Genomic DNA, 26,315 nt, shown 5'->3' with positions numbered 1-26,315 from the left:
CCAGGAAAAAAATGAACCCCTGGGACAGATGCTGTGAGCCACCATGTGGGTCCTCTCTAAGAGCAACCAGTGCCTGCCTGCCTGCCTTCCTGCCTTCCTGCCTTCCTTCCTTCCTGCCTGCCTTCCTTCCTTCCTTCCTTCCTGACAAGATGTATCTGTGTGATCTTTGCTGCCCTGGAGCTCTGTAGACCACGTGGCCTCAAATTCATAGAAACCAGCCCTCCTCCCAAGTGTTAGGATTAAAGGCATGCACCGCCACGCCAGGCTGTAGTCAGTGTTCTTAACTGCTGAATCATTTCTCCAATCCTGAAATGTGGCCTTTTAGCCATAAGGACTATGGACGGGATAAGCCATGCGCCAGGGATGACCCAGTTAAGACAGAAGCAGCAGTTTGTTCCCCAAATGCACTGCCAGTATCTCTCTTCAAGTCAGATGCCATAGAGGGAACCCTAACAGTATATGGTTTCAATCATGAGGGATCCTACAGCGCAGCAGCCCAGGCCCCAAAGCCAAGCAAACCAGATCATCTCTTACCTGACTCTTGCCTCGGCGCCGGTAACTTCGTCTCACCAAACTCTTGTAGTTTTCATTCTTCTTGGTCAGGTAGTAATAAAGAACACACTCGGCTACTGTCTGTGGGACAGAGAGAAGACTCTGAGGAGCACGCAGGGTGAAAGGATTCAGAATAGGAGCCAGGCATCAAAAGCCCGAGTTCAAATCCTAGTTCCTCCAATGACAAGCTGGGTGACCCTGGCCAATCTCACCAGCTTGTGTGTGATGAGCACACTGATCATGCTACTAACGTCGGTTACTCTGAATGAGAAACACACAGGACAGAGCCCGGCATGGAGAGACGGTAGAGAGTTATGGGTTATCAACATAGGTCCTGTCCTTGCAGCTGTAACAGGGCTGGCATCCCAATAGCCCAGCTCCCATGAAGGCCTCAGGCTCCACAAACCCAGCCTTTGCCACACATGGCCCTGTGCTTACTCCCCGACACCTGGAGTCCAGAACAACCTCCCCCAGAACTTAGGCATCAGAGATAAGAAGCGAAAATAGATGTGTGTAGTGGCAGTTGTGCCTGAGATGTCCATTCCTATATCAAGACAAAGATCACGAGGACTGTGGGGTGGGACAGACCCCAGCTGCCTGTACATCAGGTCACCCCTGGAATGAGCCATGAACAGACACTGTGCTCCCAGGGTCCCCCAAGCCAACTCTTGCCCACACCCATGGCCCAGCAGAGAAACTGCCCTTCAGTCCAGGCTAAACTTCCTCCTGGTCTGACCTGGATGTCAACCGCATTGGCTGTCACACTGCCTGGACCTATTGGGCATTAGCAGGAACCTTGTGTCCTAGAGGCTCAGGCCAGCCTCATCTAGGCCCTCTGAGTGCCTCTTGCCTCCCCCGCAGCCTTGCTCAACCTCCAATTTTGAGCCACCCTGACTCTACGGAGCCCTAGCCTGAACCTAGGACTGTTGGGTCGCCCACACCCAGCAGGACACGTCACCAGCCAGGTAGGCCATTTATAGGGCTGATTTCCAACACTGGTTCTTCAGGTACTGGATCCCAAAGGGTCCTAGAATATAACACCCCCACGGCAGATGTCAGGAATGGTCATTGCCTTTGAAAATGGCTGTCTGGATCCCATGTCCCACCTCCCACCAGCTGCCAGCAGACCTGGGACTCGGGCCAAGGGGCCAGCCAGGGTGGCTGGTGGGCATCCCACTGCTGAGGGACTAGACACATAAACTGTGGCCCTCAAGGGTTGGCCATGGTAGTCTAAGGTGCTGGGCCTACAGAAGCAACTCCAGCACAGAGCCAATGCTGCTACGTGCCCACGCTAAGGGCTGTCCATGTGCCATCAGCCAGCCTAGTGTTTGAGTGAAGGCCACATAACTGCCCTCGGGTGACAGTTGTCAATGTGACTCCTTGTCAACAGGAGGCAGAGCTAGAACAGAGTGCTCGAGGCTCAGGTTTGGGGGACGGGTGGGGTTCAAACATCAATCTGCAAGAATGTTTATTCAGAATGATAGAGACACTTTAGCCACACACTGGAAGTATCTGGACTGTTAGGAAGCCCACAATACTCATGGACTCAGAAGGTCATTCCGGAAACACAGTCCTGGATGCAGGCCATACCTGGCCACAAGGCCTCAGCTGGAACGTGGCAAAACTCTCTAAACTGGCGCCTATCCCCGTGTACTGGGCAAATGGCTGTGTGACGCCAGTCTCCACAGCTTTGCCGCCTGGGACTGAAGCCCGAGGCTCCTCCCCATCCCGGGTGGGGCCTGCATGGCTTTTCCCCCTGAAGAAGGAGGCGGAGGCAAGAAAAAAGATGGAGCTGGCCAGGGAGACAGAGGAGGAGCATGCACTCCACCCAGCGCAGATACTGGCCCTGGGGAATGGATGGCGAGCTGGCTTAGTACCCAGCACTGCCAGCCAGGAATGGACGGACACTCACCTTTCTCTCCAGGAATGAGGCGATCAGGCCAAAGTTCTTGGGGTGCTGCATGAACCTGGGGGGCAGGGGAAGGGGGAAAAGAGACAGGCATTGAGGCTAGGCGAGGCTGAGGGAGGTCCCGCAAGACAACCAAGAGCTGAAAGTGCCCGGGCGCCTGCCACCCCAGCCTGGCTTGGCGGGCGCCGCCCCGCTAGCAGATCTTCAGGGCGTGGGAAGGGCTGTGGGGCAGGGACCAGGGTCCAGGGCGTTCCTCTGAGTGACTCACTGGCTGTAATGCCTTTGAAAATACATTTGTTTGTCTTGCCGCAGGCTTCCAGGAAAAATGAGGACACGGCATTCAGCTTGCCAGTGGGGTCCCCCCCCCCAGATCTGCTTTTGTGTCTTTCCCCAGCTGGGTCTGAGAAGCTGGGCCTAGCTCAGCCCGGCCTAACTCAGCCTACGCCAAGCCTGCCTGAATGAGGCCAGGCCAGCCAGGCGATAAGGCCTCCGGAGTGCTGGAGCAGAGCCTCGGATGCCCAGGAAAAGCCAAAAGTGGCTAGAGCCGCAGGGGGTGGCGGGAACTGGCGCCAAGCCACCAGCTTCCTGTGAAGACTGAACATTACTGGGAAAGCCAGCCAGCTGAAATGTCAGGGCCAGGCAGCAGTGGGGGTAGGGACAGGGTCAAGGCCCGCTCACACCCCAGGGGTGCTGAGTGGCGTCACTGGGCCTGTCCCCTAGTCTCCAACAACTTGCCACCACCCCGGTATCTCCTGGGGCAGAAATGGCTGCCAGCTGTACCGGGCTAGTTCCCACCAGAGCCTAGCCTGTGTTGGGCTGCCCCGCCTGGCCTCCAGGTGGCTGGGCACCAGGCCAGAGGCCTCTCCCGCTCCTCCCGCCAGACACTGGGGAATCCGGAAGGGCTTCTTAGCTCTTCCCAAGGAAGCCATGGTAGCAGGGCGGCAGGATGGCGGGCTACCCTGCCAGGGCTCCGCCCACCCAGGTGGCAGGCAAGCCTGGGGCACCTACCACTCTTGCCCTGCCCCTATACCTTCCATAGGGTTTCCTCTGGCAGTAATAGGCCCCAGGACACCAGGAACCAAACGTAAGACACTTTAGGGCACTTATCCCTCTCCCCGTCATCAGTTCACTGGTGACAGGTTAGAGTCAGGATTGATGACACAATCTGCAACCCAGCAACTCAAGTGGCTGAGGCAGGTGGACAACCAGACTGGGGTAAAGTGAGTTCCAAACAAAACAGGGCAATTTAGTAAGACCTCATCTCCAAAGTATAAAAGAAAGAATTAAGCCATGAGGCTCAGAGGTTCTCAGAGGTGGGCATACATGAGGTCCTGGGTCCAGCCTGGCACTGGGCACATCATGCCACTGCCGAGGGGGCATTTGTGGGGTTCTACTAATCACAGGTTAATAAGGCACCAAAAGGAAATCAACCATAGCAGCACATGCCTAGATTACCAGTACTATGGGCTGAGGCAAGAAGTTTCAGAGTTCAAAGCCAGCCTGCGCTGCATAAAGGCAGGCCATAGTGGCTCATGTTGTGATCCCAGCATTCAGGAGGCCGAGGCAGGAGGTTCGAGACCAGTGAGTCTGAAGCCGGTCTGAGCTACGAGACTCTGTCTTAAAAACAAAGCAACAACCACCGAAAAACAACAACCAGACAACAAAAGTTCTACACATACATTAAGCACACAGAGACCATCTGGGCTTATGAAAACCATATTTGGTATGCCCGTGTGACTATCCCCCAAATAACACCTGAGTAACGACTGTTCACGTGGACTTAGATTACATCTGTTGTTGTGACCAACCCTGAAATAAGAATGGGGACACACAGGTCTTAGGCAAATCATAAGGAACATAAGGAACAGGGTGTCCAGAGTTTTTTGTGTTGGGGCAGAAGTAGCAGCCAGCAATACCAGGCCGGTTCCCACCAAAGCCTGGCCTCTGTTGGGCTGCCCTGCCATGGAACCCTCACGGGCACTAAGAGAGCACTATATGGCCATGCCCATTTTACACAGGAGGAAACTGAGGCTGGACGGAGACTGCCTTGTGCAGGGTCAAGCTGCTGTTAAGCGGTAGAGCATCTGCCATCAGCACCTTGGCAGGTGAGGCCTCCACAAAGGCCAGGACCCTCCAAAGACCCACTTAGTATGGCGGCGTCCTGCACAGACAGAAGATAGATCCAAAGTAGATACCGGCTATGGAGGATCAGAGTAAATCACTATACCTGAAGAGGAATGGTTCAGCCACACAAACACCCACACAGTGCTCATCCACTAAAATAGCAAGCCCACCAGGGGACCTGGACACACAGGGCCTCAGTCACCTCAGGACCCAGGACTGTCCTCTGGCCACTGTCCTGGGTCACATCATACACCAGACAGAGAACAGGAGTTCCAGACACACAAAGAGACCAAAGACTAGATGCCCGCGGGAGCAGCCCCTCCAGGTACGTCCCCTGCTGACCTGTACTAGGGATAGGAGACCTACTCTATCAGCCCTCTGAGAATGTTTTGTGTTCCCGTGGCCAAATGCCACTCTGTAGCCACTCTCCAAGCCCTGTGCAGCCAACAAGAATGATCTGGAGTGGGGCAGCCTATTGTTGTACAGCGCCCTTCATAGGGCAGGTACAGTCTGACCCTAGACAATAGCTCCGTACCCTAGACAATAGCTCCCGAGCAGGCATAAAGACAAAGGCCTCTCTGGAGGGAAAGCAGGTCAGCCACTCCGCTCAATGAATGCCCGCTGCACAAGAACCTCGCTCCCAACAGGCCCTCCTGAGCAACATGCGGGCCTCCGTCCCCACTTCACTTTCTCCTTTCCTGCCTCCCGTCCTGGTCCTCCCTGAGGAGGGCTTTCTGCCTCTGGTGGAGGGTTTAGGACTCTGTTCCAAATGAGACCCACCACCCCTTCCAAGGCCCCCGAAGAATGTCTCTTTCTGCCTAGAGACCACCCCTCAGGTCCTCACCCTGGGCTGAACTGGTCTTCCTCTACCCAGCAGCTCCACACTCATCCCCCTGAAACTGTTACCCAGAAACCTCCTGATGTTCCTTTTTATCCCCATTTCTGAGACAGGATTTTTCTGCATAGCCCTGGCTGCCCTGGAATTTGCTTTGTAGACCAGGCTGGCCTCTAACTCAGAGATCTACCTGCCTCTGTATTCCTAGTGTCAGGATTAAAGGTGTGGCCACCACACCCAGCTGAGCTTCATCTCCTACCACCCCTGGTTCCTGCCCTGGATTATCACAGTCTGTCCATTCCAGCTGGACAGCTGCAGCCTGCCTCTGCCATGCAGCTCTGTGCCCGTGAGGCGTTGTCACCTCACTGCGCCTATGTGGGGGGAACTGCCTGACTCAAGGCTGTGGAGAAGGAAGAGGAGACAAGGACGTAGTTCCCATGGAGATGGAAGCAGAGATAAGAGGCTAAGGACCCCAGGGTACCACCGGATCAGGGAGAGTTCCGGACAGACTGTCCCTATGGCTAGGGTGTGAGGACAGAGAAGACGCAGGCAAGGCTCCCAAGCAGCCATGGAGGGCACTCACTTCTCACGGAAAGTGTCCCTCTCCTGCTCACTCCACATGTTGGTAACCTGGCGATCCTTGTACACCTTCATGGGGTCGTCCATGAGGCCATTCATGTTGATGAACTTGATCCTCTGCTGGTCTGCATCGTATAACATGGGCGGGATCACTGCCAGCTGACGCATCTGCTTCTCCAGGTTCTGCAGCAGAGCAGAGGGTGGGGTCAGAGGGCAAGTGAAGGACCTAGCAGGTAAGGAGTGAGCATCCTGGGCCTTGGACATTGCTGGGGTGGGGGATGAATTAAGAGCCAGCAGTGGCTGGCGCTGGTGAGGATTTAGAGGCGTGGGATGGCAGGAAGGCAGAGCTATAAATTCAGTATAGAATATGAGGCCTCATCTGCAGCACCAGAACCCATGAAACTCGGGGCCACGAAGGCAGTGTAATAAAACACTGTGAGGGCAGGGACGGGGCACGGCCCAGCCCGGCTCCATGCACTCACGGGGTGGCACATGTCTGGTTCAGAGCCAGGAATCCAGGGCACAGTACAGGCATGCAGAGAGCCTAGCCACCTACCTGCCAAGTACTCACAACCAGCATCCCCTGGGGACTCAGCCTGCCCTGCCCTTCTGTGGCTGCTCATCCACCCGTGTTGGGGAAATGCCACTGACTGCTGAATGTCTCCTGACCAGTACTTTCTGGTTCTGAACCAGACTCTGCCTCCAGCCTTCTCTGGGAATGTCTCCCCCAAGGGTGGCAGCAGCAGCACTCTGTGTGTCTAGGACCCAGGGAAGGGTACAGTGTGGGGGTAGACAGAGACACCTTCCTGCTTCCAGAGGAAATGAAAGCCATGCATGTCCACATCCTAGAGCTGCTGGTGAAGCGGCCACATCAGTGGAACAGGTACTGGACCCAGCCACATGGTCGCCAGCCAGCTTCAGGACTGCAGCTGGTGGCTTTTCGAGGTCTGCTTTCTGTCCCCAAGAGGAGGAAGGTTTTCCTACAGAACTATGGCAAAAGGACATCCCTTCAAGGCCAGGCATCTGGGCATCTTACATTGCGCTGGGGTGCCCGCCCCAAGCCAGTCAGGCTGCTAGGTGCTTGGGGCTGTCACCACGCACAAGGAGACAACTTAAATAGCCATCTGTGGTGCACGGGTGGGGACTCGGCTCAGAGAACAGCCACAAAGGCGTCACCAACTGCCCTGTCCAGCACCTCATTTTAGTGTCCATGTAAACAGCCTCAAGGGGTTCAAAGGGGATGGGGTGCTCTGGCCACCTCTACCTGTGAGCAAAGCCACTGGGAAGGAAGCAAGGGTTCTGGGACATGGCATTCTGGGTCTACTGTGGTGCTGGCCATGGGGACAAATGTCATACTGGACACCTGGTCCAGAGACCAGAAGGGGGCAGGCCCCGAGATGGTGATTATAGGTGGAGTCACCAATACTGGCACTAATGTCCAGGTACTCCAGGGAGGACCACAGGACAACAGGCTGGAAGACAGGCTCCTATAGGATGGTCCTCAGCTGCTCCACCTCATCCCACTGCCAGGCTCACCTGCTACTTCTGCCAAGGTCAGTCAACAGAAGGCATGAAATGTGGCAGTGGGAGAAGAGTGAGGGCTACCTATCCCTATTCATCAACCAGCCTTCTGATGTCCCTCTGGGCACCAGGGGTTGCAGGTTAGTGAATTTCCCAAACTCTGTCCTGCCAGGTCATCTTCCAGTTTGCTGGCATCTCTATCAACTCTGCACTCTGAGGGACAGGCACGGCCTGGCAAGACCACTGGTTACTAGTGTGACCACAACACCCGACACTGGCTCTAACATGTGCCTACCACCAGTCTCGGGACTGAAAGGCTCAGGGTGGCTTCCCTTCCTGTTGGCACCTGCCTGCTGTGGCATAGAACACATGTAAGAGACACAGAGAGGGACACGCAGAGACAGTGGGGTGCCTATGGCATCATAGTGGACTCACCTCCTGCTCAGATAAGCCATCAATGATCTCGGAAACCTCGTGTTCACTGCGGGCAGCTGACATGGAGAGCCCGCTGCCACGCTGGCCCACTCTGCTGGAGACCAGAGGGACATAGTTAGGGTCAGCCCTCCTACTGAGAGGCTAGGCTGGGTACACGGGGCAGAACATTCTGGAGGGTAAGCGTGGGAAGTTAGGGCTAGGTCTCCCACCTCATAGGCCTGGAGCCCCTCAGAAATGCCAACCCCTGAGGCTACAGGATAGCAGCCCATCTCCCATGAACCAATCTAATAAGGGACAGCAACCCACCAGGGGCCCAGTGTTGCCTCCAGCCTGAGGACCAGGTGCAGGTCTCTGGGCCTCAGGTCAGTTCCCAAAACCTATGCTGCCATGGGTGGGTGAGACAGGCCTGATGAACCTGTGAATGCAGGTGACCACTACCTAGTCTCATTCACTGAGAACAGCCCGCCCAGGTTGTGGCCTCAGTAGGGACAGGCACACAGCTAGGAGCTGAGTGAAGCCACCCACCAACCACCCTAGCGGAGTCTCATTCAGCAGCTTCAGGGGTGTGGGATAGAAGGAGAGAGGACAGCAGGGAGACACTCATGAGTGTCTGGGACCAGCAGGTGCTAAGGAACCCTAGCTCTAAGTAGGAAGCCCTGTGGTGTCACTCTGTGACACAGGCCACCAGGGGCCCAAATGGGCCAGCACAGCACTCAGCTCCACTTGCCTCACATGTATTTTCTTACATGGGCTCACCTCACTTTCACACGCAACTCAGTCCTGCATGTGTTCTAACATGGGTTCATCTCTTCACCCTCACCCCTGCACACGCCATCTCTGTGGTGCCCTCACTTCTGCAAGCATTTGCCCCTGCATGTGGTCCCTCTCTAACATGGGCTCCTCTCTTCACCCTCACCCCTGCATGCACCACCTCTGCGGAGGAAGCCCTTACTTCTGCATGCGTTCTTGCAGCTCCCGCTGCTTGCGGATCTCCGGAAACTGTTTCTCGTAGTACTCCCGCACCTTGCTCTCCTTGGCCCTCCTCCGTGGATTGTTCTCAATGCGTTCTACCTTCTTCTCCCACGCCTCCATGAGCTGGTCATAGCGCTGGCAGAAGCGCTGTTCCTGAGGGAGCACGGACAAAGAGCGGAACGTTGGTGAGGACCAGATACTGCCCGCTGTATGTACTCACACCAACAGATGGGGAATGGACAGGCTCACTTTGTCACATCACAGAAAGCCATGGGTACCCCATGAATGCTATGGCCACTCCTTCCCCAGAGCTGGGTCTCCTCATCTGACTTGGAAGCCACCAGGCCCACCAAGTTATTATCTCAGTCACACAACCAAATGAGAAACAGCCCTGGACCAAAAGGCTGGGCTCATGCCCTCTGCTCACACTGGCCACCATGGACCCTGCACAGTTCAAGCGGGGTCCTACTACTTCAGGAGTTGTCCTGGGCAGCATGGCTCTGTAGAGCTCTTATGGCCCAGGAAAGAAAGGTATTCCCAGGGAGCGTCCACTTTCTGGTAGTTCTTCATCCATTGTCCAAACCTAAGAACCCAAACCCTAGGAGACATTGAAAGAAGGCTCTGCCCCCCTCCGCATATCTCCCAACCAGTCAGAGCACAGCCACATGCCCTCTGTAGATCCAAGAGAATCACTTAAAAACCCCACCTCTAGCAGTCACAGGAGGACCAGAGACATGGTCACATAGCAACCCGGTATGCTCTTGTGCTCCAATGCTGCCACAGTGTGTTTAACCTTTGACCAGAGCACCCTGTGCCCGTGGCTCAACAAGAGGTGAACGATAGCCTGGGGTGTGGGACCCCAGCAGAGGGAATGGGGGTGGACACCACCAATCCAGCCTAGGCCTCTTAGCTCCCACCAAGGTGCCCAGGGAAAGAAGAAAGAACACTCTACAGAGACCAGAGGATGGAGATAGCGGTGGATACCAGAGCTGAAGGCAGTCAGGAGCCAGCGGAGGGCCGGGGCTGTACCATCCCTATCTTGCAGACAAACGACAGGGCCCCAAGACCTCAGAAATATCCCACGTGCTCCACAGCCCCAGGTATCAGCACAAAGTTTCAAGCAGCTCCCCTGGAGGAAGCTCTGTCTAAAACAGGACTCTCCAGGTCTAACCACATGTGCCTGCGACAGTCTGTGTCTGCATCTACTAGGGAATGTGTGCACCTGGTCTAGGGGGTGTTCAGGGACAGCAGGATACCATCCACAGGGAAGGAGGCTTTGCCAGGGGAAGAGGCAGACCTCTGTCAGCCTGCCGGATGGGAACATGGAACATGGCCGACAGGCCTCCAGCACACTTGTTCTGACAGGAAGGAGTGAAGCAGGCTCCTCTCTGTGTAGGAACCGGCCCCAGCCCTGGGGTCTGACTCGACAAGGCGAGTAAGCAGAGCTTTGTGGGGAGGCCCACGGCCCAGCTCTCCAGGCCTTGCTGGAAAATGAGAACGCTCTCTGTGTCCCTTCCTGGTGCTGCGACATGGAGGCCTCCCATTCGTAAGTTGGGCCAGCTGGGCTGCAAAGCCAGGGGCTTCTCCTTACCTCTAAAAAGCAGTCCCCTCCCTCCACAGCCCCAGTCAGAGAGTTTCCTTATGACCCCAAGCCCACCCCAGATTCTCCTCCACCTCACTGGCTCCTTGCAGGAGCCACGGGGACCTCTGATATGGGACATTGGATAAGACTGAGGCTGGGAGCTCTGTGCAGACTGCAATGAGCATGTAGCGGTGACAAGGCACGACGGCAGGAGCGGACCTCCATGCTTGCCTTCTCCTCACCACAGCAGCAAGGCCCTTCCCTTCCTACCTGCCCTCACGCAGCAGAGATCTGCACACGACTTCCTGCTCTTTCTTGTTCCTTGCATCTAGACATGGCCACTCCTCCTCTGCTGCCCAGGACCCCTTCCCCACCTGAGCTTATCTGAAACTCGTTTTGTCGCCCTTGAATTCAGGGCAAGCCCTGCCTACCCAGGTGGATCTGAACACAGACTCAGAAACCAGGCAGCCAGACACCAACCCAGACCTGACTACTTCTCAGCTGTGTGACACGGGGTTGCAGCTCCCCTGCCTGACACACAAGGCTGGGAAGACAAATCCACCTCAGTGCCTGCAGCCGAAGGCATCTAACTGGTGACCACCCTCCTCTTCACCCACAATTTGGACTCAAGCATTAGCAGCCACTTCAGTGTAAGTAGTGCCTAGCTGCCACCTCCTGTTGACTACGTACCCGCAGGCTCCAGGCACCACTGAGTAGCCCCGCCACACCAGTACCAGTAATACCAGTAGTACCAGGCCAGCCTGACTGAGGAAGGAGGTGGGGACCACCCCGCAAGCCCCATCTGACACGGCTTCAGGAAGGGTCAAGTGCAGCTGAGCAGAGCCTTGAGGCCAGCCTCCGCCCTGCCTGCCTCCACCACTCTCCTCACCAGCCTCACTTCCCCACTGTCTCCCAGCAGCCCCAGGCTTGATGGAATGGATGATCACCAGCCAAAGCCTGACGCTGGTTCAGTGCCTAACCACGGCCCGCATGCAGAGAGCCCAGGAAGGGCACCGTTCCCCGACTCAGGACCACAGGACAGACACTGACTGTGTGGACATCCTGATGCAGGGAGCTGAAGGCACCACTCTGATGTTGACCCCACAAACTTCTTAGCTACACAGTTCTGGCACTGTGCAAGTAGGCATAATGGCAGGGTGTCGCTCTGCCTGGCAGCTCAGTCAAAGACAGGGACCTGGCCTCCATCCCTTAGCCCTGGTCTCCCGCGGGTCAAAGTGCAGCTGCTCAGGGCTCCTCACGCTGCTCGCCCTGCTTCAGGAAGAAGGACCACCGCCCACCACCACAGACCACCGCCCACCACCACAGACCAGGGGCCCTGCTGCTTTCCAAGGGTTGCTTTTTGACCTGGCTGGGGATGGGGAAGGTTCAATTCTCAGGGCCCTCCTGCCTCCATCTCTCCCTAAAATCTCCCTGGGCACAAAAGTCCATGATGGGTATTTTTTAGAGTGAATTGAAGACTCCCTTCTTGGGGCTGAAAAGATGGTTCAGCAGTTAAGAGCACTGGCTGCTCTTCCATAAGACCAGGGTTCAATTCCAAGCACTCACATGGCAGCTCACAACTGTCTGTAACTCTTGTTCCAGGGGATCTGACACTCTCACACAAATATAGATGATATACAGATATACAAATAAAAAAGAAAAAGAAAAAAGAAAAAAAGACTCCCTTCTGAGCTTCATTGGCTCCCCATTCCAAGCACTGGGAAAGGGGTTAGGAGCCCTAAGCCCCCATCACCACAGCAGCTGCCAACTCTATGGCTCATCTACAGCATTCTGTTATGACCCAGACAGCCATTCCAACAGCTGCAGAGCCAACAGGGACCTCGGGGTCTGACTAGCCTGGCCTGAAGAGGCCCTGACTCTGGGATGGCAATGGGGGCACAGGGCCTCATCCACTACACCAATGGGAAAGAAGGGTTAGGGATGGGGATTTGGAGAAGGGCAGAATAGAAGCAGGACACCGTTGCCCACGGTGTTGAGGAGACCGAACAGGACTCACTGCTTTCATATGGCATGGAGGAGACAGGACAGAAAGGGACTCACTCACACACTGCTTGCATGTGTATGGAAGAGATAGGATAGGACTCACCCACTGCTTGCGCGCGTGGTTCCTCCGTTTGAAGTACAGGATCAGCTTCTTCCGCATTGCCTGGTTTCTGGAGAGCACAGACAAGGGTCAGAGATGGCAGCTCTCCGCTTGTCCTCAGTCAGATGAGAGCCCGGTTTGCCCCACAGAGCTCATAGTTCCCGTCCCTCGGTCCTGACACATGCCAACCTGCACCATCCTTGTCTCCTGAGTCAGCAACGGGTACCAACCAACCAAGTTCAACCCCTGGGCCCCTTGCCGCCCAGAGGCAAACAAGTCATCGGCCTGGGAACCCTGTCCTGTGAGTGGATAAAGGCATCAAGGGGTCTCCAGCTCAACACAGACAGACAGCTTCCACTCAGCACAGAGCAAGCAGCCTGACCACACAGGCTCCACAAGGTTCTGCAAGTACTACTGAGGAAAGGGGTGGAGAATTCCGAGGAGAGAAAAAGAGGGGCGGAGACGTGGGGAGAAGGACAGGAGAGAGAAACTGGGAGAAGGAAGAGAGAGAAGAGAGGAGATCAGAGATTTACCTCAGAATGGACAAAGATTTGGAAAATGGATATGGGGGTAGAAAAAAGACATAGGCAGGCAGGAGGGTTCAGACTGCAAAGAGGGAACAGAAATCCTGAGGGAAGGCACAGCAGCCATGGGATACAGGACTCTGCCCACCCTACCCCACCACTGAGCATCAGAGACCCCCTACTACCCATAACCCTACTACACTGAGCTAGGTGCCGTGACCAACCTCTGGGTCCTGTGGGAGACAGAGAGAGAGGCCTTGGGAACTGAGCTTGCCCTCTCTAACCCGGGCTCATAGCTACATCACTTTTCTGGTGAGGGACCTCCAACTTCCCCATAGTGCCAGCGTGTCCCCAAGCCACCAAGAGCTTCCACTACTGGGAGTCACCTTGGAGTGAAAGCCTAGAGGTCCCAGGCCTGTGACCACAGATATGGCTCGGTTGGTAGAAAGCTTGCCTAGGAAGTACAAGGCCCTGGGTTCAATTCCCAGCACCACATGAAATGGGAGCAGTGGTCCACACCTGTAACCTCATTATTTGGGAGATAGAGGCAGAGGATCGAAGGTTTAATTACTCTCTACCGTGTAGAGAGTTTGAGAAGATTCTGGACTGAAGGAAAGCAAGAATAAAAGGCGACAAGAGGTGTGGGGGGAGGAATGCAGCCTCCTCCTCCTCCTCCTGGAAGAACGGAGCCACCACCAATCCTGATGCAGTGATGTACAAAAAAAAAAAAAAAAAAAGAAAGAAAGAAAGACACAAACTTCTGCGGAGAGACAGGGGAGGACTTCCGCAGTCCATGAAGTCAGCAGCCTGCTGATAACGGACACGAAAGAGGCTAAGGGTACCTGGGCTCCAGGGCTTGGCAGAACAAGGTGAGGTTCAGGGAGGGTGTGACCCCACCTGTGCCCAACATGTGCCTGGTTAAGCTGAGGACTAGGTATTAGAAAGCCCTTGCCTACTGTGGCAAAGGAGACCAGCCTAAACCAACGTGGGGCAAAGCAACATGACTGTCTGAGGTCACCAGGCGAGGAACCTTCTTCTAAGTGTCAAGTTGGGAGCGTAGGCCCCCAACCCCTTACATCTATCCCAGCCCCCAGGCCTGGTCTGGACTCCAAATCCCAGCAGGCCAGGTCCTGACCCCTCCTTGGGAGTGGGGTCAGGACCACTCCCCAGGGTATTTAACTGAGCCCCCAAAAGAGGAACACATGGTCCCTTTTCCTTCCTCCCGGCTTCCTGGTTCCCCCTCGGGACCACCCGAGAGCACAGAACTCCCATTAAACCTGGATATTTCTTAATTTGGCTTGTTTTGATTTGGCTTGATTGGGAATTTTGTGTCGGCAGGGAGCTCACATTAAGAAATATTTATTCTTAACACTAAGCCTGAGACCTGAGGACCAAGGCTGCTCTGACAGAGACTGAGTAGGCACACAAAGCCAGTGACTTGGGAACACCAGGAGGCCGCTAACCCAGGCTGGGTGATGGCTGTGCAGCCTCACCCTGCTCTGAGACTCGTCTGCCATCCAGCCATGGATGCTCCTGATGGTCTCACAGTGCCTGGTGGCCTCCTGCATGGCCCTCTGCCAGCATGACCTGGGGCCGCCTTCCCTCTGCTAGCAGTTCGAGAGATCCAAGCCCCTAAGGCCAGCCTCCCAGTCCAGGTGGCAGGTTGCCTGGCATTAGCTTGGCAGCTACAGACACTCTCCAGGGCAAGGCAGAGGAGGCAAGAGGCGCACAGGTGACCTCCACAGGTCTGAAATCACCCACACCAGGAAGCCAAGCATGAAATTAACTTGAAAGTCACGGCCAGGCATGCAGGCAGAGAAATTAAAATGACAGGGGCCAGGTCCCCAGGGAAGGGAGCCTTCCCACCTCAGCAATTACAGCCGACAGTCAAGGAGCAGTGGCGGCTCTGCTCCCTGGGTGGCAGAGCTCCCCACCAACCCCTCCATCAATCTCACTGTCCTTGTCACAGCTGTCACATCCCACACGAGAACTGAGCTTGCCCGTCTCCCCATCTCAAGTGGGGGCCCGTTCACGGCTGTCTCCCAGGAACAAACAGTGCCTGGCGTGGATCAGCTATACAGAGACATATTTGGTGAATGAGGAAATGTTTGGTGAATGAGGACTGGATGAATTAGGAGTAACCGTCTCTATGGTCAGGGACTCAGAACAAAACCTCCAACACCCCTCCATGTGCAGGGTCCAGATGTCAACTTGGGCGAGGGTATTAACTCAGTGGGTCCTCAGTGGCCCCCAGGGCTAGTCCCACCTTACAGATGGTGAGACAAGAGGCTCTGCTCTCAGCACCCACACAAGGCAGATCTTGGCTTTCCAAGTTTCCTACCTGCTACGTGCCAAACCAAAGACACCAACCTTGGCCTACACACCTCCCAGTGAAGGGCCGCTATGACAACACTGTTTTATGCAGGGTTTGTCTGTCTGTCCGGCTAACCTCAACCTCAATCTCTCAGCCTCCTGAGTGCTGGGATCACAGGCACACCCCTGACCTGACACCACTCGGTACACTTTATCAAAACTGAGTCTCTGCAGAGATGTGACGCCAAAGGTCCTGGCTCCTCCTTCAGGGCATTCTCATTTCCCCTAGTGACCCCCCACCCCTAGGGAGCTGAGCATTCTGGCTCTTTCTCACCCAATTAGGCAGTAGCCCCAAAGGCCCCCAGGCCTCAGCCAGGGCCTTATCCCGCAGGCCTGGGAGCTCCTGACACTTCACCTGGGTAACACGCCTACTGTCTTCCCAGCAGTTTCCGGGCCCTGAGTCTCATCATGTCACTGAGCAAGCCACCCCTCTGGGAACAGTCTCAGTCCAGAAGAGACTACCCACACCTTCAGAACTTGGTGCACCCCTCCCTGCCTACTGTACCCACTCCAATACTATGAGCTACTGGGACAGCCCAGCCCCCATGCGTGAGAAATATCCAGAGAGGTAAGGGGCAGGGATAGGACAAGGGAGGGTCTTTGACCAGGAAGAAACAAAGAGACACCAAGATCCCCGAGTGATGCTGTGTGGTTAGACCCACGTTGATCGGCTCACACCTCTGTGGCCTAGTAAAAGCCATTCAGACTTCAAAGGTGAACTGTATGAAAACTCTGTTCAAAAGCTATTTTAAAAAAAAAAAAAAAGGTCAGCCGGTGGTGGCACACACCTTTAATCCCAGCACTCAGGAGACAGAGATGGAGGCCAGCCTGGTCTACAGAGTGCATTCCAAGACAATCAGGGCTACACAGAGAAATCGTCTTGAAAAAAAATCAACAACAAAAAACAGTAACAAAAGCAAACAGATGCCAGGAGCCCTGTGTTCCAGTCCCAGGCTTCATTATCCCTCAGATTCAACAACAGGCCACACAGGGCAGCAGGATTGGTCAACAGAGCCAATGGCCCCATCTTAAGTCCCTTGGTCCCCAGTGAGCAATGGTACTGTTTTACCAGTCAAGACGTGGCTTTATGGTATCACATATTGCCCAGTCCTGAGCTGGGAACCATGGACGCCAGGCCCTAACCCTCCATACCTCACTGCCCACAGCTCTTCAGGGCTTTCCCACGGTGTCCCGGGCCCTTTCTCCCAGTGGCCATTAGGGTGAACCTGAAGATAAACCTCCCAGCACAGCGCGTCCTACAGTAAAGGCCACGTCTTTGCAGATGATGACCCTCCTGAGCCTGACTGATCCTGCCTGTGGCTGCGGCAGTCTGTGGTCTCAACAAGCTCAGCACAGCCTCAGGACCTCTGTGCTTCCCATCTGCCTGGATGCTCCACACGGCCCAGCAGCTGCTCAGCCTTCAGCCGGCACATCCTGCCCCAGATCTGGCTAGCGTCCCTTTCCCCTCTCCTATGACTCCATTTCCTCTCTTCTCGGGACTCCTTCATAGTGAAAGATTATGTGCATTGAACAGCACAGGACTGAAACGGACAACGGTGGCCATGACGTTAAAGGCACCTACGTCAAGCCTCAGCGCTCCAAGCTCATAATACACTCACATATGAACTTGCCAAACAGAAAAACTGACTGTATTTAAGAAAGTTCACTCCGTCAGAGCTATATTTTGATTAATACCTAGAATAGTGCAGAGGGGTGGTCACCCCAACCAGTGTAGACTCAAGACCAGAGCCCCCCTCCCTTTTCTTCCTTCTTTGCGTCCTCCAAGTTTGTTTGTTTAAAGCCACTGGGTCTTATTTTGTAGCCTGGTTACTTTTTACTCACCAACCCCCTACCTCAGCCTTCAGAGCACTGGGCCCACAGGTCTATGGCATCATACCCAGACAGATTCAGAGCCTAATAGAGCCACAGGGGCATCTAAGAAACCCATTCCATTTCTACCCATGTTGTCCAGACTCCACGGGGTGGGAATAGAACTCGGTGACATCAGCAAGCGAATGAATGAATGAATGAATGAATGAATGAATGAATGAATGGGTGAATGGGTGAATGAGTGTGTGAGTAAATAAATGAATGTCCCAGAAGCCAGGCTTGGTGGTACATGCCCCCCACCCGCCGTGACCCCAAAGCAACTATGACAAGCCCCTCCAATGGCCTGTCACCATCCCTCTTCTGCAGCCCCTTTCCCATGAGGACCAGCCAGCTGGGCAGGACCCACACAGAGGAGAAGCAGGACGATTCAGCCCTGGGCAGTGAAGGGACCCAAGCCAACAGAGAAAACCATGGCAGCAGCTGAGCCCAACACTGCAGGGCCAGTGCAGGGCCCACAGGGTCAGTACTCCAGGAGACACAAGAAGTTGGCCAAGGTGTGACCACATACAACTCCAGAAGCCACACAGGGACCTCCTAGAACCCAGCATCCGTGACACTTGAGAACCAAGAGGGACACTAGCTTCCTGAACACTGACCAGATCGCTGTATCGCCACCTATCGAGTCCACCAAGCCACACTCTGAGGCCACCAGTCAATCACCCATGTAGGCCTACTATTCCAACCATCCCTCACACCCTCACCTCCTGCCCTCCCCAGACTTGACACCACCATGTGCTCCAGACCTTCTGCCTTTTTGTTTCTGGATGATGAGAGGCCTCTCTCCTCCACAGCCCACTGATGGGAGCCACTCCCATTAAAGCAACGCACGAAGTAGGTCTCCTGCCTGGAGTTCTACCTTCCCCCAGCATAAGGACAGCAGCCATCAAACCCCAGCAGAGCCTGGCATCCCTGCTTCACCCCACTATATGACACCTAAGACACATGGCTCAGGAGGCCTCTGAAATAAAGCTTACAGTTGCTTCAGGCATGAGTGTGCTCCACAGAAGTCCACAGCTAACGTTCCCCACGCCTAGCCTGTCTCCTGACACCACAGCCTCCTGCCTCCAGTCTCTGTTCCCAACCTGCCACTCCTTCTGCCCCAGGCCTGCTCTGAGCCCCAGCTTGGGCTTGGCTCAACTGGGGACTTCCACCCAGACTGCCTATTGGTATCCTGATCCCCAGGACTGGCTGGTCCACGGCAGCAGTGACTCACATTTTGATGTTTTCATGGTACTGGCGTGTGTCGGACGGCTGGTTGTACAGTGGCTGTAGGAGAAGAAAGAAGTTTATCAGAGATGGATGGAGTGGGTGACAGAGTGGCGTGGGGCTAATGTCACCAGCCAGAACCCAGACCATGCACCCTCAACCCCAGTAGCTGTCTGGATAATCAAGGCTACAGAGAAACAGAGGATCTGGCCAGGAAAAGGCTGAAAACTGTGTTATCAGGCCCGGTTGCAGGGACCAGACTATGCCCCATCCTAGGCAAAGTAGTTTATCTGCAAGATGCTTAGGGTTGGCTTAGCATTTAGATCACCATGGAAACCCACAGCCGTAGTGCTAACAAGGCCTTTTTCCTGGACCACAAAGACCAAAACAAACCAAGAGTGGGAAGCTGAGGGCAGCGGGTGGCAGACACAGACAGATACACACCCTCTGCAGAGCCCAGCTCCAACTGCCAAGAAGTGACCTCTCCCCAGTGGCCTGAGATGCCAGACGCCCATGAATGCTGGGTCATGAACACGTGTGCACACAGTGGCCACAATGGCAGTAGATATAAATCCAAGAAACATGGAAGGAACATGGGTGGGCCTCATGCTGAAGACACCATAGGTTCCCTCAGCAGGGACCCATGAGCCAGGGCCACCTACATGGGAGAACGGAGTTTCAAGAGCAAAGCAAGGGCAGTGTACAGTCATGGGACCCACCATGGGTCAGAAGCTGCACCAATGGTCTGTGTCCTCCATGCAATGGCTTCCTCTGTCCACACAGCCTGCTGGAGGGACATGGAGAGGCCACAGATAGAAGGGGGATCTGCCCACTACCTCCCCAAAGGTCTCTGCTGGCCTCCAGATTGTAGAGCCAAGAACACAGGTGTCTAACTACTGAGTCTCCTGCTTTGCTACAGTGATTGCTCACAGTGCACCCACTGCACAGATAGGAAGCCTGAGGACAATGGCAAACATGCCCACAGCCTGAACTCCACCCTACTCCCCCGGCTGCATCCTGCCCCTGCCTCCTTCCATGCCCTTTCCTTACTACACATCCACATCTACAAGAACCTTGTCAAGTCCTGGGTTCCTGGGCAAGACAGAGACACATAAGGATCTGTGCGAGAATTTCCACGGGTGGCAGACACAGCACTGGACCAGTGTGAGAACCACACCAGCATCCTGCCCCTGATAGACCCCTACCACTCAGAGACAAGGCCTGTCACCTGCACCCAGGCAGGCATCAAGGACACCAATTCCAATTCTCATATCCCTTGCAACTCATCAGGGGCTCAAACAGTCAGGCTCACTGCTCTCCTGGTGATAAGAGACCACGGACCAGCACCTCCTATGGGCACACGGCCTGAAATGGGGAAGCATTCCTCATCTAGTAGGAGAAAAATGGATAAAGCAACAAGAGGACCAGCAGTCAGACTCGTTGCAGAACTGCCCAGAGGGAAGGAAGGGGCCAGCACTGATGAATGAAGAAGGTTGCAAGGCCACATCTCAGGAGTCAGGGGCCCTATGAAGATGCTCTTTCCTGGCACTCAGGGTAGCAGCACCTGATCCTCTGTGTCCCCCAAATGCCAATAAAACAAAAGCCAATGTGAGTAGGCATTGCTTAAGGGCTCGGGCTCCAGGGATAGATAAAGCTGGATGTCCTCATCTAGGGAATGGGTACAGAGCAGAGGACCCACCTCACAGGATGTGTGAGTAGCCCAGAACATTCCAGATGTACTGACAGGTTTGCCATTGTTTGCGTTTAAAGATGGTGAGCTGCCTTACTGGGGCAGGAAGGGGTGGAGGCCATGGTCACTGACCCCATGGGGCAGCGAGCAAAACGTGTTCCCAGAGTGCGAGGACAAAGGGAACACCCACGCCCAAGAGGGCAACAGGGGACAGACCCCAATCCACCTTCTGGGGAGTGAGGACAAAGCTGTGGCCCTAGGAACTGAAGGGCTCGGCTGCCCCAGTGAACACCTCATATAGAGAAGCCACCAAGGGGGCTCAGCGCTGGGACAACACCCTCAGGCCATCCTCACAGAGGACTGGACCTGGGGAGGGACAAGGACAGTGGGTGGCTGGCACTCTGCTGCAGTAAGGGCATGCCTGCCCTCCCCATTAAAGACAATGGTCACAGCTGCACAGTGGAGCGCTGGCCAGCTGTGGGCGTAGACACCCTGCAGCCTGGCTGCAAGCCAGCTCTGGGGTGACCAAGCTTGTAAGAGATGGAGTGACAGCCCAGCCCACAAGGACACTGGGCTCTCAGAATAACGCGCCTCAGAGCAGGAAGGAAGCGAGTGACTCAGCTATGCAGAGGGGAGGCCCCAGCATCCCTCCACCGCCTCCCACCTGGTCGGCCTGGTCCCTGCACAGCACAGGGCCCTCTTGGGGTACACTGAGCTGTAGGAGTCATGGACACAATGCCTACACAGATCTCTAAACTGTACCCTGACTCTCAAGGCAGAGACCCTGAAGCCCCCACCTCCCTCTCCTCTCTTTCTCCCTCTGGGACACAGGGCAAGATGGTCACTACCTTGTCATTGCTGTGCCAAGGTTCCCGGATGTATTCAGTAGCCGAAGAGGGTCTGACTGTCCTGATTTAACTTTGTCAACCTGACACTACCTAGGGTCATCTGAGAGGAAAACCTGTCCCCTATGGAGGGGACTGCTAACTGATGCAGAAGGGCCCAACCCACTGTGGTCAGCATCACTCCCGAGGCAAGTGGTCCTGGGTGTGTATGGCTAAACAGGAACTTGTGAGAAAGCCAAAAAAGCCAAAAGAATGTTCCTCCGTGGTTTCTGCTTCAAGCTCCTACCTGAGTCCCTGCCCTGACTTCCCTCAATGATAGACTGTGTCATATAAGCTGAAATAAACCCTTTCCACCCCTAAGCTGCTTTTGGTCCAAGTGTTTTATCTTAGCACCAGATTCATGGTGGCCCAAGTGACCAAAGTCTAACCAACCACCAGCACCCTGGGAGGCCAGTACAATGTTAGCCTTGGACACACATGGCAGCAGCCCCATGAAGACCTGGCCACACTCACAGCGGACACACACCTTCCCAGAGAGAGAGAGAGAGCGAGAGAGAAAGAGATGGAGTATGGGGGAATATGTTGGGCAAAGCACCACGCTTCCTGAGCCTCTTCCAGAAAATAAGGTGGCAATACCCAGAGACCTATAACAACAAGTGCCCATTAGCAGGTGCCCCCACCAGTCCAGATACCAACACCTCCAGGAACCAACTGCTACAAGCATTAAGCACAAAGGTCATAAACCCCCTTCCTGGATTATGTCCTCAGGCCCGACACATACAAACACAAACACACACACAAACATACACACACCTGGTCCCCAAAATCGATCAGAAATAAAGAGGAAAGAATGGCAGAAAAGGGAGACAGGCGAGATGCACTCACTGGTGGGAATACACAGTGGGGCAGCCACCTTAGAAACCAGCCAGGAACTTCCATAGGAGAAAAACAACAACACGGGTGCCAGCTATTCTACTCCTAGGCACAGACTCAAGAAAGACAAATGCTGCTTGCTTCTGCTCTTGCGGTGTGGCTTCATTCCCAGGAGACGAAAACAACAAAAGGTCACCCAACGTCATCAACTGAGGACGGAAAGATAAAATGCAGTCCAGAAACAATGGAATATGCTGCAGTTCTGAAAAGGGATGAAGAGCTGCTGCTGGCGACAGGGTAGACGAGGAAAGTGCCAACAGTATAGGAGAACACGAGCACCCGATGCTGGGGCTGGGGGAGGCAGAAAGGAGGGAGAACAAAAGGCCATGGGGCTGCATGTCTCCATTCAGGGCTCCAGAAGGACCAAGAGCAGTGACACAGGGCTCCTTTGGACCACAACACGCAACTGAAAGGCTGAACTGTGCAGCAGGCGGCACAGATCGGTGACGAGTGTATGAAGAAAGCAAGAGACCCAGCGGTGGCACAGCAGCACAGGTCCCAGGTGCAGGATGGGGTCACAGAGCCCACCACAGGCACCACAGGAGCTCTGCTCCCATCTGTCTGCTCCAGATTCTTTAGGAATAGACTGTTAGGGTGCAGCATGGACTCAGCCAGGAGGCCCCCTCCCCCAGCCTTCAGCAAGAACACAGTGCCCATGACTCATGTGTGCCCCAAGTGTCCTTGCACACACCACAGACCCACATCCACCCCATGCAACAATGCACCAGCAACACCTGCCACCTGCAGCCGATGTGATCCAATGCTGTACCATCGGGTGCAGGTTTAGGCAGTAGGGGACAGCCCCTTCTGCACCACCCCCTCCAACAGTTCCCCTGAGGCTGGGCTGCTTCCCACCCTGCTACGACACAGTTGAAACCAGCAGGACGATGATAATAATCATTGCAGTCATGGCCACCCTTTCCACCACAGGCAGGCACTGTCCCAGGCAGAAGCACTGAGACGTCAAGAGTCTTACAGAGGGTTACATAGCCATCAAGCTCAGAGAAGGGAATCCAGACTAGTCAACCACTGCATGGGCTCTGATGCGGAGCTAGAGTGGCGAGCCAGCTTCAGGCTTCAGAGGCAGGGACAGGCTCACTGCCCAGCAGCCACTCAGTTATCTGTCAGCATCCTTATCAGGAGGTGTTGCTGCTTCCTGCCTCCCTCTGGGGACAGTGCTGGGCAGTACATGACTTCCCCCTCCTCCTTCACCCACCCAACACCTGCTGCCAGACCCCATTCTTCCATCCCACTCCTCCCAGCCTGCCCAGCCAAGCCACCAGCTCACCAGCTCCACCTGGGGCCCCAGCCCTTCCAGGATCCGATGTGCAGCTTCTGCTTTCTTCTGCAGGGCAAAGAGAAGAGTGGAATTAAAAGAGGACTCGGAGCAGACTGGTACCGGTGCCTCTGGAACGCCCAATCTGCATGAAGGATCCCCGTTAACCCTGTAGGAGTCCCTGGGCCCCCCCAGGCTGGCCCCAGCTAGGGGTCTGACCAAGGCTAATCAGGCTACAGCCTCACCCGCTAACTTCTGCCAGGCTTGGATGCCTCGAGAGTCTGCTGACCTCAGAGCCAGTGCAGTGGAAGGGGATACTGGAGCCGTCTAGGATCCCGTCTCACAATTGAATGATTATTTCTGGCCTATGTCCCCTCCCTTCACAAACCAGGACTCATTAGGAAAACAGAAGCGTGCTGCAGAGGGCCCCATGGCTGCTGCGGGGGCACCCCTCAGTAGGCTGGATCTCGTCCCCTCAGGCCAATGCATGAAGACAACATTGTGCCTCCGTCTGGCTGTCTGCCCAGACTGGGACCACCAGGACCGACTCACAGGAAGCAGGGAGTGAATGGGGGGCACAGGGGCTGAAATAGGGGATACAGAAGCGGCTGGAGAAGCCTGAACCCATGTACCAGAAACCAGGCAAGTGTTGAAGGAAATTCGGGGTGCCATAGAAGTCACCATCATTACCCGAGAGCTATACCCCGCAGAACCAGCTAAGGCTAGACAACCTCAACCTACCAGCACCCAGCAGGGGCAGTGGGCGGGCTTCAGCTGACAACTAGTCTGACCTCTGCCAAGAGCTAAAGCCCAGCTAACCAGGAACAACACCCCATTCTTGAATCCTTTGTGCCAATCTGGGACCCAAAGACCAACAACTTCAGGGTGTGGCCAGGGCACAAGATCAGGGGGCTGAGCTAACACTGGTTCGGCTACGGTATCTTGGTGTGTATCGTAAAGCTCTGTGGAAAACAGCAGGAACTGTGTTTTGGTAAAAGGGGTGGCACCAAACACAGAGAAGCCCCCAGGAACTGTGCTTTACACAGCTGGAGCACGATCTTGGATCTGGGGGTTCTAGGCAACCCTGTGCCCTATAAACCATACCCACTAAGGTGGTAGACCCACAACTTGTACAAGGGGCTGAGGGGCAAATCTGCTGCCCCTCCTCGGGGACAGGGGACACCCAGGAATGGTGGCTGGAAACACAGAGGCAGTGACATGCACTCACCACCCCAACTCCCACACACTCCCTCCCTCACCATCTTCTGCCACCCTGGGAGCTGAAGCTCCCCTTCCCCAGATAAGTCCTGACCCATGGCCCTGCTTATCCCAAGCACTCCAGGTCTAGACACTTCAGGCCCTCCCGCTTCTTTCCTGCTTGCCATGCCGCCCCAGCCACCTGCCAGGCTCTTCCACCCAGATAGGTCTCAGCGTCCCCAAATCCAAGACTACACTACCCTCATCTGACCTTATGCCTGGTTTGCTTGCACACTAGACAGGGACAATCACGGGATGGGGGCTCCAGGGAGGTACCTGCCAGGTTCACCCCCCTGATCAGGATAAGGCAGCAGCCTAATCAACCAGGCTTCACTGAACCCCTCCCACCTGCTTCAGAACAGAACCACAGGGCTCTCAGTGGACCTACAATGGCCTGCCTTCCCAGGTCATCTCCTAGCCGGGCTCCCCAGCCACCTCACCACACTGGCACACAACAGGCACTCAGCTGCCACCCCAACACCAGCCCTCCCTGGCATATAGCAAGTGCTTAACACACCTGTCACACCCTTATGTGGAGACAAGGCCAGGTCACTGCAGATGCTGGTACACGCTCATTAGAGCTGAACCAGCTCACCCAAGGGTGATTAGGGCAACCCGGAGGTCTAATAGGCCAGCTTCAGACTGCAGATGCCTGTTGGCCAGGAGGTCTGAGGTCACAGGGACACAATCCAATCAAGGAAGGCAAACCAGCACTGGATTTGGCCCAGCCCCTGAGCCAGCTCTGACTACAAGCACACCTTGGGCAGCCTGGCCACCAGGACAGAGCCATTAGAGGCAGATCCTTGTTCTGCCTCTTTGTGGGAAGGAAGGGGGATTAAAATTTAATCCTATTGATCCCAGGGAGCTAGGCCCTGCCATTCCTCAGGGGAAGCTGGGGAGGTAAGGCCAGCTCCAGGCCTAGCCCAGGCAGAAGAACAACAGGGGTATTATAGGTGGTACCCCCCTGCCAAGCCCTGCTGTGCCTGGCTGTGATGCAGCCCTCAGCGAATACAAAAGCAGAAACAGGGAGGTGTTCTTGATTAAAGAAAAAATGCAGAGAGACCTCACTTGAAGCAGGAAAGCTGAGCCAAGGGAGCAGGAAGGTGGCCTCGGGGACATGTGTCCAATGGCTGGAGGGAGCCACTTCTCTGATCACCTCTCCTTGAGCCAGTTCAATCTTAGTTCTTTGTCCCAGCCCCAAATCTAAACAGCTGTGCAATCTCAGGCAAGTCCCCTGCCCTCTCTGAGCCCCAGGATCTTCCTTAGCAATAAAGAACTCCTACCTACTTCCTACAGAACCTGAGGCACGAGCCTAACCTACCCAGGTTCCTCTGGCTTTGGTTCCCTACTCTCAGATACAGAGTTGGAAGCAGTCCAAAGGTCTCCAGAGAACCAGCCAATCAGAGGGCTCCAGAGGGGTAGAGACACAGGAGCATCCCTTCCGCCCACCAGGTGTCAGGTGGCAGCAGCTCACTAGCAAAGCAGAGGGGACTGTGGTACAGAGGCCCAGGCTGAGAATCAAACCCAGGCATGGTTCAAATCTCATGTCTACCACATCCCAGCTGTGTGGCTCTGAACAGGTCACTCCCCACGCCCCCCTCGCCCCTCTGAGCCTACCATGCACACCTTCCTAGGACTGGCCAGGCAGCTAACTATCAGTATAAAGATATTGCTATCACCAAGTGTGTCACTGGATCTGCTGAGCATG

The 26,315-nt window shown here is 55.1% G+C and overlaps 1 protein-coding gene across 37 annotated transcripts in view; it reads right to left on the bottom strand.

Annotated features, from left to right (window-relative positions):
- Positions 1-26,315, bottom strand: part of Ncor2 (nuclear receptor corepressor 2) — a 155,466-nt gene that overhangs the window by 61,583 nt on the left and 67,568 nt on the right. For 32 of the 37 annotated variants that reach the window (XM_075978557.1, XM_075978566.1, XM_075978317.1 and 29 more), the window contains 8 exons: positions 23,363-23,419; positions 18,614-18,666; positions 12,617-12,683; positions 8,908-9,080; positions 7,956-8,049; positions 6,004-6,182; positions 2,465-2,519; positions 535-633 (listed from right to left, as the gene is read on the bottom strand). In XM_075978557.1, the coding sequence (XP_075834672.1) occupies positions 535-633; positions 2,465-2,519; positions 6,004-6,182; positions 7,956-8,049; positions 8,908-9,080; positions 12,617-12,683; positions 18,614-18,666; positions 23,363-23,419 (777 nt within the window). The remainder of the gene's footprint in view (positions 1-534; positions 634-2,464; positions 2,520-6,003; positions 6,183-7,955; positions 8,050-8,907; positions 9,081-12,616; positions 12,684-18,613; positions 18,667-23,362; positions 23,420-26,315) is intronic. The other 5 variants (XM_075978546.1, XM_075978392.1, XM_075978577.1 and 2 more) reach the window with 1 other exon arrangement.

Source organism: Microtus pennsylvanicus, chromosome 1, assembly GCF_037038515.1.
Source record: "Microtus pennsylvanicus isolate mMicPen1 chromosome 1, mMicPen1.hap1, whole genome shotgun sequence".
Classification (NCBI taxonomy): Eukaryota; Metazoa; Chordata; class Mammalia; order Rodentia; family Cricetidae; genus Microtus; species Microtus pennsylvanicus.
The sequence above is the reverse complement of the archived record's forward strand: the minus strand, read 5'-3'. Positions and strand labels throughout refer to the sequence as shown.